General features: G+C 43.7%; 1 protein-coding gene across 1 annotated transcript; it reads left to right on the top strand.

Moving 5' to 3' along the window:
• Positions 1–10,426: 10,426 nt before the first annotated feature.
• On the top strand, positions 10,427–12,031 carry LOC133734296 (adenylate isopentenyltransferase-like). Its single transcript, XM_062161917.1, has one exon. It carries the CDS (start codon positions 10,729–10,731, stop codon positions 11,680–11,682), a length of 954 nt encoding a protein of 317 aa, XP_062017901.1. The 5' UTR covers positions 10,427–10,728; the 3' UTR covers positions 11,683–12,031.
• Positions 12,032–19,980: the final 7,949 nt, after the last annotated feature.

Raw genomic sequence — 19,980 nt, 5'->3', positions numbered from 1 at the left:
GCGGTATCGTTCAATGGAATAAGGCCAGTTGCAGAATTGGTTGTGTGGCAGCTTCGAGGTCCAGATCGCGCGGTGGTTTTGCCGGATTTTCATTGCAGGTTCAGCGGCTTGTGGTGTGGTGGGGGTCGATCTCACAAGGAAAGGGAAGAGGACAGCCGGAGATGTCATCGGTTGGTGGTGCGAGAATGGGTTCTGGGCGGCACAGATCGGATCGGAGATCTCTGATCTGGTTGGTGTGGTCTGGAGCCGTCGTGTGGAGGGGGACGATTTCTTTCTGGTTTAGATCGGATCGGAGTGTTCCGATCTGGTTTGGATTGGTTGGAGCCTTCCAGTGGAGGGATGTTGTTGGATGGGGCGGCGATACTTGCGGGCATGGTGGGGAGATCGACGGAGTGGAGGGACGGCCAGAGTGTGTTCGGTGCGGTGGGTGTGCTGCCGACAGTGGAACGACGAATGCTGCTTGGTGCGGTAGGGTGGCCGCCGGTGGGTGGACGGCGCCGATTTCTCTTGATGATCGGTGGCGAGATGCTTGCAGGCAACTGTTCTTTTCGATTGGGCTAGGTGGGGATTGGGCTTGGGCTTGGGCTATTGGCCCAATTTCACTTTACTTTATGTTTTATTGTTTTTGGCTTTTATTAGTTAATTGTGGCTATATGCCGGTAATAAGTCCCTACCGAGTAGTGGTAGGGCGACGTGGGCTCTGTCCCGGACTGCACCTTTTGTGTGCCTGGTCTGCCCTAGCTTGGTGGCGAGTTCCCAAATGGTCGCAACCTCCTAGTGGCATGATGAAACTTAGTGTCACCGAAATTGTTTTTCGGTGGCAACATAGTGGGAAAGCTGATAGTAATGGTAACTTATGGCTCCGCGTGAGCAAAATCTTTCCGGTATGTCACCACCTTTGTAAAGCGAATAGAGTAGCCAATGTTGCACTCTTCGCTAATTGGTGCTTGTTAGAATATATAGATTTTGTGGAGAATCCCGGTTTTAATCTAGGATGTTCTGTCTATGCTTATTGTATTTTGGGGTTTTAATCTAGGATCTCCAAATTACTATTTTGGAGGCAAAATATCAACACATCAAAGAAGTCATAAAAAAAAAACTCTAATCTATCATGAAAAGAAAATTCAGAAATTTCGACATGAAGTTTCTTTTTTCCCAAAGAGAAACAGAGAGCAAGAGAGAGAGCGTGTTCCCTCCGGCGGCTCGCCCTCGTGGCGGCGTCGTCGGACGGGATGGAATCGGATCTAGTGTCCGGCGGTATCGTTCAATGGAATAAGGCCAGTTGCAGAATTGGTTGTGTGGCAGCTTCGAGGTCCAGATCGCGCGGTGGTTTTGCCGGATTTTCATTGCAGGTTCAGCGGCTTGTGGTGTGGTGGGGGTCGATCTCACAAGGAAAGGGAAGAGGACAGCCGGAGATGTCATCGGTTGGTGGTGCGAGAATGGGTTCTGGGCGGCACAGATCGGATCGGAGATCTCTGATCTGGTTGGTGTGGTCTGGAGCCGTCGTGTGGAGGGGGACGATTTCTTTCTGGTTTAGATCGGATCGGAGTGTTCCGATCTGGTTTGGATTGGTTGGAGCCTTCCAGTGGAGGGATGTTGTTGGATGGGGCGGCGATACTTGCGGGCATGGTGGGGAGATCGACGGAGTGGAGGGACGGCCAGAGTGTGTTCGGTGCGGTGGGTGTGCTGCCGACAGTGGAACGACGAATGCTGCTTGGTGCGGTAGGGTGGCCGCCGGTGGGTGGACGGCGCCGATTTCTCTTGATGATCGGTGGCGAGATGCTTGCAGGCAACTGTTCTTTTCGATTGGGCTAGGTGGGGATTGGGCTTGGGCTTGGGCTATTGGCCCAATTTCACTTTACTTTATGTTTTATTGTTTTTGGCTTTTATTAGTTAATTGTGGCTATATGCCGGTAATAAGTCCCTACCGAGTAGTGGTAGGGCGACGTGGGCTCTGTCCCGGACTGCACCTTTTGTGTGCCTGGTCTGCCCTAGCTTGGTGGCGAGTTCCCAAATGGTCGCAACCTCCTAGTGGCATGATGAAACTTAGTGTCACCGAAATTGTTTTTCGGTGGCAACATAGTGGGAAAGCTGATAGTAATGGTAACTTATGGCTCCGCGTGAGCAAAATCTTTCCGGTATGTCACCACCTTTGTAAAGCGAATAGAGTAGCCAATGTTGCACTCTTCGCTAATTGGTGCTTGTTAGAATATATAGATTTTGTGGAGAATCCCGGTTTTAATCTAGGATGTTCTGTCTATGCTTATTGTATTTTGGGGTTTAGGTCTCATGTCCCCCCCCCCCCCCCCCCATGTATTCTGAGGTTTCATTAATGGTCAAGGCTTGAGGGCAGCCGTACTGACCCTATTTCAAAAAAAAAAAAAAAAAAATTAAGAAAATCAACAAAGAAAAAAAATTGGGTCAGATCTATTACTCAAAAAGAGTAAATTAATTAAGCAGCGACTATTTCTTGGATTCTTCAAAATCCAATGAAAACCCATATATAAAAATGTACTGCAATATAATTCTGATTTTCATAGAAATTGTCAAATGATAATATTTTTATGTTCTAGTTCATCATATGAACATAAAGAAAAATTATGATGGGATGGACTTTCTTTAGTGGTACATGTTAAGATTTAGAAGCTGAGTAGAAAGTTAGACTCGAGGGAGAGTTCTAATCAAAACTAGCGTGACTAAGGCACATTAGAATGGATGATTTGGTGAGAGATGTTGCATATCGCGCGTTAAGGTGGAGATTTTTGGGATTGAATGGTCGATGCAAACTAAAAATGTGGAAAACGAAAATGTGTATAGTAAAAATTCACCATATAATATGCAAAATAAAAATGAATAGTTTACTTCTAATTTCACTAGGTCATTTGGATAAAATTTGACACTCATTATCGTCATTATGAGGACAAAATCAGCGCTACAAGATACCATTAGCATGACACATGCAAATTCCGTTAGGCGTTGATGCAGAACCAGTGAGGTGGTGGAAGGGAGGTGATGGTAGAATTGAGGTTGTGCTGCCAAGTACAACAAATTTTTGCATTTACATATTTCAATTTTTTTTTCTGTAGCCAAATAATTTACAAATCTGAGATTATCATTTCCCGTGCCCATGTCAACTTTTACATAATAACCAAGTTCAATTTCCAAATTCAAATGCAAATTCTCTACTCTAGTTCATGGCATGCAACGGTATTACCCAATTTCAAATGTAGATATTCTAAACTGTATGACAGATAAATAATATCAAATAAAATCTAAAAGGAAACAAGAGATTGAAACTATGAGATCGATACAAACTTGTTACAGAATATTAAATAAAAGTTTGAACTATTGATTATTAAATCCAAACCTGTGAGACGATTGGCGCTAAAATCCTCAGTGGTTCTGGTGGCGAGAGAAACCTGTCATTGAAGTTGGAGTTTTGAGTTCGGATTTGCCTTTTCATTATCTAGGTTTCTCATAGGCCTAATTCTTTAAATATATGATCACTCTTGTTGGAGAGAGTAGTACTGAATGTCTTTTAAGATTTAGCAAACTGAGACACTGTGTCGCAACTGCTCACTAAGAAATGAGGTTCGGATATTTAGGCCACCATGGTCTTTTAATAGGTCGAAAGTGATACTTTAGTTGTTTTAATCATTAAATATTTGGTTGTCGTTTTAAATTCATGTCCCAAAATGTCACGTTTTTTTTTTTTTTTTTTGATCGGGTTAGTTGTTAGTAACTCACACACCCATGCAGTGGTATCCCAGCGCCAGGACACTTGCACCGACATTGCGGTGAAAGCCTGGCAAAGCCAGACTAATCCACTGCACCGCAGACGCACGAACCCAAAGGGTCCCTCAAATCTGCTGGCCACGGGATGGAGCTGGGATTCGAACGCTAGACCTGGGGGTTTCAGACTAGGCCATTCGACCAACACACCACACCACGTGGTTCCCAAAATGTCACTTGGTAAATTTAGTAATAATTTTGCTTTAAAGGAGCTGAGTCAACATTATGATTTTCTGATTTTGAACTACATAAGGTGAAAATGCTATATGTAATTTAATTTTCAAAATACAAAAAACATAACATGATTTTTTTTTTGTAATCCAATAAATTATTAAATAAAAAAGATAACAACTAAGGAGAGGGGGAATACAAACTTAAAACTAGAGGTGTTCACAAGCTTTTAGCCTCTCAGACTAGACTTTCTTTGTCAACATTACTCTGAATGAGTGAATCCATATAGGACCGGATTCAAAGGTTAAGGAAAGTAATTAGAGTTCTCCTCTAGGGTTTGTGGTGCGGCAGGTTGTTTCAGTCCGGCAAGACCTATATCTTCTCCATTCATGGAGTCCTTTAATTTTCCGGCTTTGACCTCATCTTATTTGCTCTCATTGGTTTCGCTGGCAAGGTAGCAGTTGGTGGCGATGGTGAGTAGGATCCGGGTATACTGGATCAGATTGCTATCGAGGATATGTCATTCTCTGATGGTGTTTGGGCGTCAGGAACAAAGGGTGGCCACGGTAATGTGGGATTAGATTATGTTTATTCATCGGTTGGATTCTCTAGGGCAGTGGCGATGAGGGCTCTGAACTGTAGGTGGTTGCTTTCTCGCGGTAGCGCTAGCTATTGGTTTGGCAAAGGGAACAGCGTTGAAGGCTGGGTAATAGGCTGGCGTGACCGGCAGCAGTGTTGTGGTGGTGATCTGTCAAGGTCGGTTTTGACGACGAGTGGCTCTAACAGCGTTAGGGGCGGTGGAAGGTGCTTCTGGTGTTTTCTGGCCGGCCGAGGCGGTGATTGGTCTTTGGTGGAGGCAACTTGGTGGAAGCAGGAATTTGGTCACCTAGGGTTTACTCGAATGGGACTCATTGGCCTGGAAAGCGGACCTGGGGCCTTAAGGTCTTTTGGGCCTTTTTATATGCTTGGGCCATCTGCTGGTTAATGGAGTTCAGTGATTGGATTGGACTTTGTATTCCACATGCAATTCAAGACTTTATTTTCTCAGTTGAAGGAGTTGAGGGTGGAGTCCTATCCTCTTCTCCTAATACTTATTAATTTTTTCTTCAGGTCGCAAGAATCATTGACTCTGTTGTCTATTTAAACCTTCGGAGTTCTTAGTTCTTGTTTAGAATAAAAGTGCTTAACTTTAAAAGGTGGGTGTACTTGGGGTATTTGGCTTCTTATTCTGTCTTTAGAATAGGATTTTAGAGTACTCTGTAAATGACATTTTATGACGACCCTTAGGGGTATGTCGTTTTTGTACTGCTTGCTAAATTATAATGAATGGATGACCTTTTCTACTCACAAAAAGAGAGGGGATATGAAGTTAAAATCCCTTAGCAAAAATAGTAGAACCAAAAGACAACCAAACCATAAACAAGATTAGGCAGAGTCAAATGAGAGATCAATCAAGACACATATTCGATCAGCATCCGATTGTAGGTAGGGTAAGGGTCTCATGAACTCATTGGTCTCGTTTCATCTTCAATATTTTTGTTCTGAGACTTTGGGAAAGTTTAAGAAGATTCTCATCTTCCATAATTGCTTCACCCTAATCAAACTAAGAACTAAAAGATTTATCTCAGCCTGAACATAGGTGCGATACCCAAGGGGTTCTAGCTTCATTTCCCAAATCACCCCACTAGAGCTTAGTTTGAACATTTGATTCTACCAAAACAAAATTTATATTATCACTGCCAACCAAAGTGTCAATGCACTCCCTAATTATCTCTTTTTCCTGAACAATAATGCTCTCACCTTGCTCCACTTAAGCAAGAATCTCATAACTATTAGCAGTGCAAACATTAACATTACGTCTTGAGAACTCATTAGGACATACTGACTTCAAGGAGAAGTATCATTAGCTAGATCCTTCTCCATCATATCATTCCAATCCCCCCTTTAAGTAACGGGTACTAGAGAACTAACAATTGGTTCCTTAGTTCAGAGGCAATATATATCATCTTCATCATTATTATTCGAATTGTACACAAACAACTTCTCAGAAGGCTCCTCCATCATATGCTGAACAATGACAGCAAAACTCTTCCATAACAGCCTTTACAATAACTAATTTGGTAAATTGAGCCTTATAATTTTGAATTCCAAGTTCACTTGAACCTTGGAAAGTATGATGCAAATTTTCAACATCTAAAATGGGCTCAGTAGGAGAGAAAATCGTATGTACCTAGTCTTTGCTAAAATAGGGTTTTGTGGATCAATTGGAAGCTTAGAAGCACTAGCATTCTTATTAAAATTTAGCTTCGATGTTCTTGACGTAAAATTTGAGTGGAATTTCCGCCATGCTCACGCTCATGATGACCATTGACCAGCCCACTTTCCTTGGGCTCCTCAGTACTGTTCAATAATTTCAATTGCCTGCTACGATTAGCCGTGTGGCTTATACGTACCATCCCACAATGGATACACATATTCTCATACATAACCTCAAAAGGAAAACAGTGAGTCTCACGCTCAACCAACAATGATGAAGGTAACTAATTGGCAAGATCAATATCAACTAAAACTCATGCAAATACTTAAACTGTTGTTCTTTTGTTGCTTTATTAATTGTAATGCAGTGCTCACACCCCCAGCAATCTCCATAAGGTTCTGTGGATACCGATATTCTTGGTCAACCCATATAAGTTTACCTAAATTTGAGCGTGTGTCTGTGGAAGAGTGTCTCCAAGAACAAATTAAATATGGCTTCCACTGAGTCATGCAGAGGAACAAAATTCCATCAGGAAGTACAAATACCACCACCTCAAACCCTCCTCAAGTTGTCTTCTGTGGAAAACTGGATGTCAAAATAGCCCTTCCTAAGCAGCACCAGATACCATGGGCAAAAGACCGCCAAAGAGTAACAAGCAAGGCCTGAAGGATATTTGGCTTCAAAGGGATAGAAGCCTTACGCAACAACAATCGACCAATAAGGTTAGTTTTGAAATGCTTCAAAGAGCTTCATTGATCTTGAGAGAAAACAAAGGAGTTGGCAATTGACTAAGAGAAAACAAAGAGCACAATTGAGTTTGAGAGATTATACTCAATGGTTCACCCTTTTAGAACAGGTGGAGAAGTTGCCAAATTAGCCACAAGATGGCCCTTGAAAACCCAAAGACACGCTGCTGCTGTGAAAAAGAGAACGAGAGCCCTAGGAAAAACCCTAAGACAAGGGGGAAAAAGAAAAAGGGGTCCTTGAACCATAAGGACGAATATAGGGAAAACATTTTCCTTCAGTCCAACAAGAAAATGAGGCTCCCTCCCGGTCCATTAATATTGAGCAAAATTATTATTTGCTAATATACTCAATTATCAAATTACACCACTGCCATTGTCAACTCTCTCATGTCTCCATTACTCTCACTCTTAGACCTCTCTTCCTCCCTCCCCATGCTCGTCTGAATTGACCCCAAAATCTGACGAGTGTACTCCATGACGGACATGGCTCAGACCCGATATGTCGTATGCCATGGCAGACGTGGCTCATATCCAAATTACACATGAGGCTCCCTCCCGGTCCATTAATATTGAGCAAAATTATTATTTGCTAATATACTCAATTATCAAATTACACCACTGCCATTGTCAACTCTCTCATGTCTCCATTACTCTCACTCTTAGACCTCTCTTCCTCCCTCCCCATGCTCGTCTGAATTGACCCCCAAAATCTGACGAGTGTACTCCATGACGGACATGGCTCAGACCTGATATGTCGTATGCCATGGCAGACGTGGCTTATATCCAATCTGTCCTCACCACATTCGGCGACCAACCCGATCACGATTCCATTGACTCAGCTAAGGCCAAGCTCGCCGGCGTCGATGACAGCCGTGCTGACGTGAAGGAGACAGGGTGGCGGGAATTGGCGGAGAGATAAGAGCAAGAGTGCATGCTATCCTTCAGCTGGAAGAGTTGCAAGTCACCTACAAGAAGCTACTCAAGGATGTCGAGGAGAGGCTCGTAAGGATTTATCGGTTGGTGAAGGCCGGAGTGGTAGAAGAGGAGGAGGTGGATGGCGTTAGCGACCAAGTTTCATTCGGATTCTGCAGCAGCCGTTAGCCGGGGCTGGGCTGGATCGGGTCAACCTCTCGGATCAAGGCTTATGTTTCTTGGCGGAGGAATTTGGCCGGGTCAGTGGATTGCTTCAGCTTGATCTTTTCAACAATGAGCTGCAAGTTCGAGATAATGAAGATTTTGATTTTAAAACAAGTCATTCCTGATCTCCATCATTGTCGTTTGCTAAATTTTGAACTTTTTTTGTTTTGCAATGGGTTTCTTTGTTGGTCCAGCTCAGTGTTGTAGCTTGATCCACTTGTGGGTTCTCTTGAAATTTCGATAATATAGGGATTGTGATCTTCCACAAAATTTTCCAATGTAGATGAGGAGTGAATCAATGATGGCTAAGGTGAAGAGGATCGATGAGGTGGACAGATTTTCTAAATCCTTAATTAATTTTTTCTTGATGGTCTCAAAAGACATCGGCAATCTACTTAGTGTGTTTCTTCATGCTCGGGGTCGATCTAATGTTTCTTCTTGGTAAAGAATTATTTTAGGTTAGTAAAACTATTACTGACCTTTATCTTCTTTTATTTTGATCTTCAATAAAAAAATTATTGAGGGTCAATAAAAGTTCGATATCAGAACTGGAACTCCATTACAGAGATTCAAAGAAGCTTCAAGGTCAGGTTCTCTCTCTCTCTCTCTCTCAAAGGTCAGGTTAGTAAAACTTTATTTTTTTGAGAATGCAAAAAAAAATAAATATATATATAGATTTATTGGGAATTTTTTTTATTCAAGTACAACTTAAGAGGAATAAATATGGTAGAATTAGACTATTGAGATATTTCTATAAAAGTTTTGTCAGTGGCGCGTGTAGTGTTCATAAGTCAACAATGCTCTTCATATATCTTACACACTAAGAACATCTCTAACACATAGAGTTGTCAGTACAGTAGAGCACTCTTCGCTAGTTGGTGCTTGGTAAAATACATTATTTTAGTTGAGACTCTTGTTATTATCTCATGAAGTTCTCATGATGCTTATTGTAATCTGGCGTTTAGGCACCATGTCCCCCCCATATATTATGCAGTTTCATTAATCGAGACTTGAGGGCAGCCAGCCGCACTGGCCATTTTTTCAAAAAAAAAAAGAAAAAGAAAGAAAAAGAACATCTCTAACGCATCTATCAAAATGTGGTTGCCGTTATATTTGACAAATACTCTTGTTCCGATCAATATGTTAAAATCTTTCTAAAAAACGATTTCTACCGCCTCCTATTTTCTATACATATATCCTCCAAAATCTTCATCTCCCATTCTTTGATCCTTTCTCACCCCTAATCCGAGTTAGTTCATCTCCCCTTATGTCCATTGTAGCCCTCCTTTTTGCATATCACTTTCAAGTTTTTTCTTCATGCCATGTGTTTGACACAAAAACCAGTTGGCTTGCAAACTGTCTCTTTTGAGCGTGATTGCGCGGGCGTGCCAGCACCGTGGGGTGCAGTCGTCGGGGGAGTCCCTTGAACTGACTTCTTCTTCAAGCGTTGTGGACGAGGAGAGCACCAACCTCGTCACAAGGCTCTTTTCTCTGCCTTCCGAGAAAGGACTTCTTGCCTTACGGGTAAGGGCTTTGGTTGTGATCTCTTCGCGACACCGAATCGATACTTAGTGTTGTAGACTAAGCAGAGCAATCACTGGGAAGTTGGAGAAAGCACGGGTTTTGCTAAAGCATGACTTTAGCTTCGCTGGGTTGCGAGGGCGTTACCCTTGCTTTGCTGGTAGTATCGGTGGCAGTAGCACTTAACAGTCGGCTCTTGGAGAGACTAGGACTGGAAGCACGGTCGCCGGGTTTCAACTAGGTTGAAAGTTTGCTCCGGGGGAGGCTTTGATAATCGTAGAGATTAATTGATTGTAGAGAGGTCCTTGATTTGTCCTTGAAACCTGGTATTTATACCTAGGGTTTCGACTGCTCCTTGTCATAGAAGGATTATTGATTGAAGTTTCCTATTCAATCTCCGCTACCTGACTCCCATAAGGGCTCGTTTTCCTTATGGGTTTCGGAATGGGTGAAGCTGTACCCCAATCCCAAGCAGATTTATTTTTGGGCCGCAGGTATCGGCCATACTATGCTAAATCCACTAAAAGATCTTGCCAAAATTACTTTTGGGCTCAAACACCATGCACTCCCAAACTTTGAAGTCTTTCTCTACGCATGATGTGACCTAGCTCAACATGAGCCTTTTCTTTTTCAATGCCCATTAATTTCTCTTTCCCGTTTTGTTTCGACAGATTGATCCCGGGGTCACACCCCCATCAACTCATTGTGCACAGAAACAACTAAACTGATATGCAAGCCCATACAGGCATGGGCAATAAGAAGTGGGTAGAGTTGTACTCCCCACAGCCCCGGCCAGGACAAAACCACCAATCTGCCGTTTTATTCACTCATCCATGTCGTATTGCCCTACGTCTCCCCAAACCTTTCGTTTTATTCGCACTCATAATAGGGTACGAAACTGAACCAGAGACTCAGGAGCTCGATCAATTTAGCCACACACGCACCAGCACAGCTAGCTAGCACTGATATCACCACCACCACTCCCAGTCTCTCCATTTCCGTACACCCCGCGCGTGTCCGTCACTTCAGCTACAGCTAATTCCCAGCTCAGCCCCCTCTCTCCCTCCCACATAAAGCGCACACACACTCTTCCTCTCCTCGCCGATGCTCAAACCCAAAATGGACTTCTCCGGCCCAAAACCAAACGGCCCACAACTTAAAGACAAGCTCCTCGTCATCATGGGCGCCACCGGCGCCGGCAAGTCGCGGCTCTCCCTAGACCTCGCCGCCCGCTTCCCTCCGGCCACCTTCGAAGTCATCAACGCCGACAAAATGCAGGTCTACAAGGGGCTCGACATCACCACCAACAAGCTCTCCGCTCCCGAACGGCGAGTCGTTCCGCACCATCTTCTCGGCGAGTTCGACTCCCGCGACGGCGACGTCACCCCAGCCGAGTTTCGCCGACTCGCGGCTCAGGCGGTGTCTAGCGTCGTCTCCCGGAGGAAAGTACCTGTGCTTGTCGGCGGGTCCAACTCGTTCATCCACGCGCTCGTAGTCGACCGGTTCGAACCGGACTGTGATGTATTTAACTGCGAGTCTGTAACGGTAGCGGTCTCGTCGGAGCTCAGGTACGACTGCTGCTTTCTCTGGGTCGACGTGTCGCTGCCGGTGTTGACGGCGTACTTGTCGCAGCGAGTAGAGGAAATGCTCGACTCGGGGATGTTCCACGAGCTGGCCGAGTTCTACGGGGAAAACTCGGCGGGTCGAACCGGTCTGAGAAAGGCGATCGGAGTGGCGGAGTTCAGCCGGTACTTTAAGGAGTACTCGCCGCCACCGGCGGCGGAGGATGAAGATCCGGTGCGGCGGGGAGCATATGATGAGGCGGTGGGAGAGATTAAAAAGAACACGTGTCGGCTGGCGAAGAGGCAGATGGGAAAGATTGCGAGGTTGAGGAAGGCGGGGTGGGATCTACGGAGGCTGGACGCGACGGAGGCGTTTAGGGCGGCGGTGACGTCAGATGACGAGGAAGAGGGGAAGAGGTGGTCGGAGATTTGGGAGAGAGAGGTGGTTGAGCCAAGCGTGAAGATTGTGACGCATTTCTTGGTGGAGGAGGAGTAGGTCTTCCAGCGTTTTCCAGACTCTTCTTTTTTTCTTTTTTCTTTTTTGTAATTTTGAATTTTTGTGTTTTGTTTTTTTTTTTTTGATGACTAATTTTTGTGTTTTGTTTTCTAATTGGGGTTGGAAAATTTTGGGAGAAGGGGTCGAGGTTTGTCAACGAAGGAAGACCAAGGACGGGTCAAGTTGAAATTGGGAGGGGGGAGATTTCAAATTTTGGGTTTGGGAGGGAAATTCCCCAAGGTACTCAAGAGATAATGTAAAAGAAAGTTACCGTTGTAAAATTAACTTCATTGGTTCCTCATGTTGATACTAGATAGAGCTGAGTAAAACTTTAAAGTGTAGATATTGAATGAAGACCTCATACAGTCATACTAGACTACTAGAGAACTGTTCCTCTTTGAATTCGCCGCCACTTAAATTATTAAGCTTAATTGACCTCTTTTCTATTTTTGATTAGAGGAGGGTCATTGACCTCTTTTCTATTAAGCTTAGAAAGTTAGCAACACACATACTCTTCGGAGGGTATCCCAGCAGAACCGGACTAATCCCTTCCGAACGCCATAGGGCAATAAGCACTCATTAGTTGGCCACCAAGGCTTCATGGAGATTCGAAAGCCATACCTACGGTTTCAGACTAGGACCTTCTACCACTCCACTATCCCTAGTGGTTCTAATTAACCTCTTTCTATATATGCAGAGTTTTGAAATGAAAATGTATTGTTGTTATTAGTATATCAATCCACTCATATGTTTTAAATTAATGCCAATATATTCTCACAAAATTATAATTATTAAGAGTTTTGTAAGCATGCACCAGCGATGTTCAACAACTACTTTTATCTCTTATACGCGTAAGAAATTAGTGGATATTTTTCTTTGAAGTGACTTGCAAATTTGCAATTGATGTGTATCTTTTTTTTTTTTTTTTCATTGGATTGTCTTCAAATATTATACATACTCAACCAAATTTAAACGTGAAAGGTTGATGCTAGTTGTAGAATATAACCCAAATATGTATCCGGATTTTTCGCATTCCTTTTTCTAATACGAAATACCAAGAACTTCTACCATAAAACTAAATGAATGAAAACCATGTACCAACCTCTATCAAGAAACAAAAATAGTAATCAATTGGAGAATTCAAAGCGAACATGTAAGTGCAACATCATCATTCAACAAGAAGTTGAATGAAAACTTCAGTACATTGCCTAATCATGTACCGCACTCAATCAAGAAACTAAAATTGGTAATCAATCGTGGAATTTTTAGCAGACACGTAAGTGCAACATCATTCGACAACGAAAAGTTGAATGAAATCTTCGGTACATTACATAATCTAAAGATTTTTATCAAGAGTCTAGATTAACAGATTCTGGAAAATAAAGCATGCAAGTAGAGTAAATTGTCATAAAGATTACATCACAGATATCCAAGGCAGAACAGTAACTTTGATCCTTTACATCATGTGTAAAAGACATTCCTCTGTATAAATTCGTCACATGGTGACAGGTGACATTGTTTCAATCCTAGGAGGCTTTGCCATAAAGTAGAAGAAGACAAAACACCCACTTCAGAATATACTGATCCGCGCGCCACTCTACACTCACTCCGTCACTGAAAATGGCGTTAGAGTTCCGGTCACACAAGGACGGCGATTGGTACGAAGCCCATCTACTAACGGAGTACGCCGTCTCAGAATCAAGTTCGCCACCTTCTCCGACGAAGAGGACGAGTTGGTCAATGCCAAGGACCTGAAGTCGCTCCAAGACTTACGTCGACGCATTGAGGTCCCGGGTCAGGAAAGTGTCTATTCAGCTCCAGGACTACGAGTGCTGCAAAGTGAAAAAGCGCTTGGTCGTCTGCGCCGCCCGTTCGTTTCAACCCGACGACCGCCGCTTCTACGACGCCTTAATCGACAGGGTGAGCTCTCTGTTTCTCTGTCCTTTTTTTTTTTTGGTTGCTTTCTATGTGTTTGTGAAACTCTACTGAGGTTTGTTTATTGTGGTTTGCTATGGTTAGGTTGTGAGGAAGAAGCATAGGTATGAGGGAGGAGAGGAAGTGTGTACTTGTAGGTTCGTTGTGGAGTGGACTAATGGCCCGGACGTTGGGATTCAAACTACTCTAGCACTTGAGGACAGTTGCCGAGTGCAGGCTGTTAATTAAGCTGCCTACTACTGGTGAGGAAATAAGCCCAGTGCTGAGCTCATTTCTCGACAGAGCCAAGGAGAAGATTGAAAGCATTTTCTCTAATTCGACTAGGACTTCTGTTGAGAAAGGTTCTTGTGATTCAGGGACTAGTAGGCCCAGAAAGAGGTTCAAGGCAAGCTCTGCTCTAGGATTCAGCAAGGTAATTAAGTGTGTCAATTTTGGATAATGCTTAATTTTGAGAATTATTGGGAATTGTAATGCCTTGGTGCTGGAAAGTTTTGATATTTCTGTGATTAAATCATCCTATTAAAGTTTTAAGTTTAGATAATCATCCTATTAGTCTTTAAGCTTAGATACCGTCAGAACTTGCTTGAAAGTGTACAAGATTATCAGAAATAACAAGAGTGGATTGGAAGACACTTGATACTTTGAGTGCGATGGACTTGATTTGTGGAGTTGGGAGTGTGTTAAATTGAGAGTCAAAAGTGGATTTTTTCCACCTATTCTGTGGACATGTCACATATGCATACAAATTTGCTCTGATGTACATGTGCTCCCCCTCTCTCTAGTTACTAGGATACTTCTTTCATGTGGTTGTTTTCGCAACAAATTTGTTAATGCTAGTTTGCCTATTTATAGAAGGGGAAATGATCATTTACCCAATTTCAACTTAAAAATTGCTCACTTGCTCCACTAACAGTTTCCCTAATACCCAATTAATTCTTTTTTTTTATTCTTTTTATTTATTTTTGGGACTTTTTTGCCCTCTCCTTCTTTCTCACTTAGAGAGGGAAGTCATCCTCCACCTTGCTTTGCTCCGGTGACCAGTGGCTGGCCGCGGTCTCCGGGGACCGGTGACCGGACTCCGGCAACCGGTGACGGGATTCCCGAATCCGGCTACCGGACCGGTGACCGGATTCTGACGTCTGATTTTATTACCCCCCAATAATACCCAGTAATCATATTATTGCCCCTCAATAATCATATTATTGCCCCCCAATAACAAGTTTATTAGGGATCAATAATTAATGAAAAATGAAGATGCTTATAATTTTGAAAGTTTTAGTAGGGTTATCCAAATAAATAATCTTATTATTACCCCCTAATAAACTTATTATTGCCCCGCAATAATTTTATTATTGCCCCGCAATAATCTTATTATTGCCCCAATAAACATTTTATTGCCCCCCAATAATCTGTTTACTGCCCCCCAATAATCTTATTATTATCTTCCAATAATTGTTTTATTGCCCACTAATGATCTTATTATTGCCCAACCAAATCATAATAAACAAAACAATCATTGCTAGCAACATCCCATATTGAAATCGGCCAATTTTTTGGAGAAACAAACCACCGCAACAACCATTGGAGGCCTCCTACGCATTTTACCAGAAAGAGGGGAAAAAAAAAGAAAAGAAGAAAACAAATAACCATTGGAGGCCTCCAATCTCAATTTTACTTTTACTTTTCCGGCTTTTTCCTTTTGCCGCCAGCCCACACGGGCCTCCACCCCAACCCACCTGCACGCGGCATCCCCCAGCAGTCTAACGCCTGTAACAACGCTGCTCCCTACCGGCCTCTAGCGCCCATCCCACAGCCCATGCAGACCTCGCTGCAGACCTGCGCCCAGCAGCCCATCCCAGCACCGATCCGGTGATCCCTGCAGCACCAGACCCCTGCCTTGCAAGCACAGTCTTCCTTCTGCAGCCTGCAACACACAGCCATATCGCACCGTCCGGCTTCGTGCTCGGCACCACAGTAATAGAGCAGCACAGCTCGTGCCCACATCACCAGACCCTCAGCCTAGCCGTAAACCAGAGAACACGCCCGGTTCGTGAACGACGGGCCTTCCATAAGCCCGGTGTCGTACCCGGCCCGGGTTGCTCCTTTTCCGGAAGATAAGGTCTCCGAGGAAGGCGGAGAGGCGAGGCAGGATGATCTGGAGAAAGAGAAGGAGAACCAGCACCGGTGGCGAGTATGCAGGCCTCCTCCGACGGCCTCGGGAAACAGAGGAGGGGAGAGAGAGAGAGAGGCCATTGTCAGCGTGAAAGAGGAGAGAGAGAGAGAGTGTGGCATGCTTTTAATTTTATAATTAAAATTTGTCTAAAATAGTCTTTTTATTTTTAAATGGGTAAGTGGGCACAATAATCTCTTACTGGAGTAAGTGGGCAATTTTGAAGCTGAAATTGGGTAAGTGGTCACGGCCCCTTTATAGAATACCCCTGCCAAGAGATACTTAGCAGAGATGATTGGCAATCCTTCTGAAAGGAGTGGATATGACATGGATATAGGAGGGGTGGCCCATGTGCCACTTGTGGAGAATGTTGAGAAGGGGATATCACCGGTTACAATTATGCAATTTCTATATCAGCAAGTTTCAGTCTCATGTAGAGCATTTTTTATGCCAAGTACGCAGTCAGAGTCATATACAAGAGGAATCATTATACTGGATAACAAAAGGAATCTTGAAAAGTTGTCCAACTTCTTGGAGAGTCCAGATCGCATCATCATTTCCTTAAGAGGAAGGTATATCTTGTGTCAATATGTAGTATCCCTAAGATTAGGGTTTCGCTCTTGGCGCCCTATCTTAGGGGCGCGACTATAATTGGATTCCGAAATAAGCTATGTTTCTACGGATCTCGAATTATAGTTCTTCACAAGGATGTTGTCATGTTTTTCAGTGACATTCATAGCTCCAATAAGCTCACAAAACCTTGTGATCCGTCCTGCAGTAACATCGATTCGATAGTTCTTAGCAACCATCAATGCAGAGACAGGGAAGGTAGAGAGAGTCTTCTCAATCAACATTGCATCTGTGATCTCTTTACCACATAATTCTATTAAGGATTTAATGCGAAGTGCTTCCGAGTTGTAGTCAAGAACTGACTTGAAATCACAGAAGCGGAGGCTATGCCATCTCACTTCTAGGTCAGGAAGCAGAGAGTCACGGATGTTGCCAAATCTTTCTTCGAGTGAGACCCACAGCCTTCTGGGGTCTTCTTCATTCATACACTCGTACTGGAGCGAATCATCCATATGACGAGTCATTAGGATGATGACTTTCGCCTTATTTGCCTCTAAGGCTGCTCTATTTGCTTCCAAAGCTTGAACTTGCTCAATAGTTAGCACGTCCTAGCTAGGCTCGAGAATCATATCCAGGATTCCATCGGTCTTGAGATGCTGGCGGACATCACGAACCCACCTGTGATATCCAGAGCTAGTTGTTCCCAATGGAGTAAAGTCTAATTTGTTTAGGTTACTCATCCTGAAAGATAACAAGAAAAAGGGTTAGTTTCGGAGTGAAAAAGCTACTACGAAAACATATAAAATTCGTGAGCGTAATCGCTTCCAAGAAATTTAATTCCAAGAGGTATTGGATTAGATCGAAACAATGGCGTAAGTGGTCGATCATAAATTCTCTACAAACTCTAAGTTTGGAGATCTCAACAAGCTTCAAGCTTGGAGTGAGCACTAACCCCCACAGTTCGGCTTAATTAGGTCTCTCCTATGATGAAGAAATGAGGTAGAAGAAGGGAGTTTGCAAGTCCGCGAGAAAAAGAAGAGAAAAGAAATAAAAACTTAAAAAATGGGAACTTTTAGTAAAAAAAAAACCTCGAAATAGGTTGTCGGAAAGTTGACCGGAACGGTCAACAGGCATTGACCGGTGCTGACGTGGCGCTGGAGTCCGTGCTGACGTGGGAGTGGTGTCCGGTTGCTGAACCTGCCACATCCAGTTGTTGACGTGGCAGTGGGGTCCGGTTGCAGACGTGGTAGTGGGTCCGGTTGCTGATGTGGTAGTGGGGTCTGGTACTGACGTGGCAGTGGGTCCTTGTGCTGACGTGGCCGAGCTGACGTGGCAGTGGGTCCCGGTGATGATGTAGTAGTGGGCCGCGTCATTGGGCCTCTAGGCTGCCTTCTTTTCCTTTTTTTTTCTTTCTTCTGTCGGTTTTTCTGCAGGCCGGTTCAGCAGTTTTTAGACCTGTTTTTAGAGTTCTGTTTCTAGTTCCTGGATCCTGGGATCGATGCGCTGCTGGTGGCAAAATTTGGTAGCAATCGGAGGTCCGGAAGGTGGTGAACCGGTGCAGGGATCCTTTTTTTTTTCTTCTTGGAGGGCTGGTTCGATACTTCCGGTGGCCGGTTCGGTGGTTTTCCGGCCGGTTCTGGTGGTTCAGCCGCCGGTTCTAGAATTCTGGGATTAAGGGCTTCAATATATGAGGCGGTGGTTGCTAGGGTTTCAGGGTTAGGGCTTCGTGCTGATAACGTGTTTAAGGAAAACTGAAATATGGGAGAGAATAGAGTCGTGCTTTCATTGATAATAGGGGCCTCTTTATATGGAGGATTACAAGCATAAAGATAGAGTTGTACATGGAAACATAATCGTACATTGATTAGATATTCTGGATTTACTTGAATAGTTTTTTTTTTTTTTTTTTTAGGATTAATTTTAGTTTACCCCCCTGAGATTTGGGGGTGTCATCATTTCACCCCCTCTACTCTCAATTTTAAATTTTTACCCTCCGAGCATTTTAATTTTCCTCAACCGTGCCCAATGTCTCATTCTCCGTCCAATTTGGTCGTTAAGTTTGACAATGAGACCCAATTTATGGGGTAAAATTGTCATTTGAAGAAGGAAAAAAAAAAAACTCCACGACAAAAAGAAAATTATTATTCTTCTTCTTCTTCTTCTTCTTCTTCTTCTTCCTCCTCCTCTGATCCTCCACCCCAAAACTACTCTCCTATACCAACTGGTCCCTAGCTACACATTGCAACTCACCTCCACCATCTCCATGCTCGTTAGTCTCCGAAAAATCCTGTCCGGCCTCCTCGTCGTCCAGTGACGCCTGAAACCAGCTCACCCGCTGATCTCATCAATACCCAAAAATGCTCTGGGCACCCATTGTTCTGCTATGGCCGCACCTCCTCTGATGCTGTCGTGGCCTGACACCTCCCCACCCCCAAACTACCGCCCCATTCGAGCCCCTGCCATCAATTTCCCTCCAAACCAACAAGTCATAATCCTCACCTTGTCCTTCAAGCCAAGTCCGTCCCTCCAATCTCACCCCCCTTCCATTTCCAAACCCCCAAACCCAACCCCCCCCCCCCCCCCCCAAAAAAAAATCATCTAATCCCCTGACGACTTCTGTCGCTTCCACGACTCTAATCACCCGAAAAAAATTACTAACGTGCATTTCACGAATTTTGACTGTAAATTCTTCACTATTAGAGCCAATTGCAACCTGTAATATAACTTTCCATAGACCAAAATATTTCTGATTTCTTGTGAAATAAACAGAGAGAAGAATGCTTTACCGGAGTGATGTACTCATTGCCGGAGACGGTGTGGAAAAGGTCGAAGTCGATGATGTGGAGCTCGTGAAGCTTTTGGACCAATTCGACGACGTTTCGATCGAACAATCTGATACTCGATTTCGCTTGATGTGCCGACTCGAATTGCTTCTCTAATTCCACAAATTCGTGATCCAATAATTGGGCATAAACTCACCCAATCTGGATGGCGAATTGAACCTGACCACTTCTGCCTCTCTCTCCCTTAACATTCGCATGCTATTCTCGGTCGAGAACCCAAACAAGGTCAGAATCAAGTATGGTGAGTATGCACCCCGGCATCCCATTCCCTCAAGGGCATAAGAGGTGGCGGGTGGTAATTTGAACGATGAAGATGAGAAGAGGAAGGCCAAATTGATGAGGTTCAGATCGTTGGGGAGAGAAGAGGAGGAAGAAGCATAATTTTTTTTTTCTTTCTTTTGGTCGAGGTTTTTTTCTTCTTGAAATGACCCTTTAAGCCCTTAAAGTGAGCTCTATTGTCGAACTTAACATCCAATTTGGACGGAGAATGAGACATTGGACATGGTTGAGGAAAATTGAAAAGCTCGGGAGGGGGTAAAATTTTAAAATTGAAAGTAAACGGGGTGAAATGATGACACCCTCAAATCTGAGGGGGGTAAACTGAAATTAATATTTTTTTTTATTCAAGAACCCCCGCCAAATGTGAGGGGGATTTGGGAGGGAAATTTACCGCCATTGGGAGTTGGGACTAGCCAAAACGGTGGGCTTCAAAAAAAAAAAAAAAAAAGTAAATTGCATCTTCCGGCTCTCCTTACACATAAACAGAAAAGAAAAAAATAA

The sequence above is a fragment of the Rosa rugosa genome, chromosome 2 (assembly GCF_958449725.1).
Source record: "Rosa rugosa chromosome 2, drRosRugo1.1, whole genome shotgun sequence".
In the NCBI taxonomy this organism is placed as follows: domain Eukaryota; kingdom Viridiplantae; phylum Streptophyta; class Magnoliopsida; order Rosales; family Rosaceae; genus Rosa; species Rosa rugosa.
Note: the sequence above shows the minus strand (reverse complement) of the source record. Positions and strands in the feature narration are given on the sequence as shown.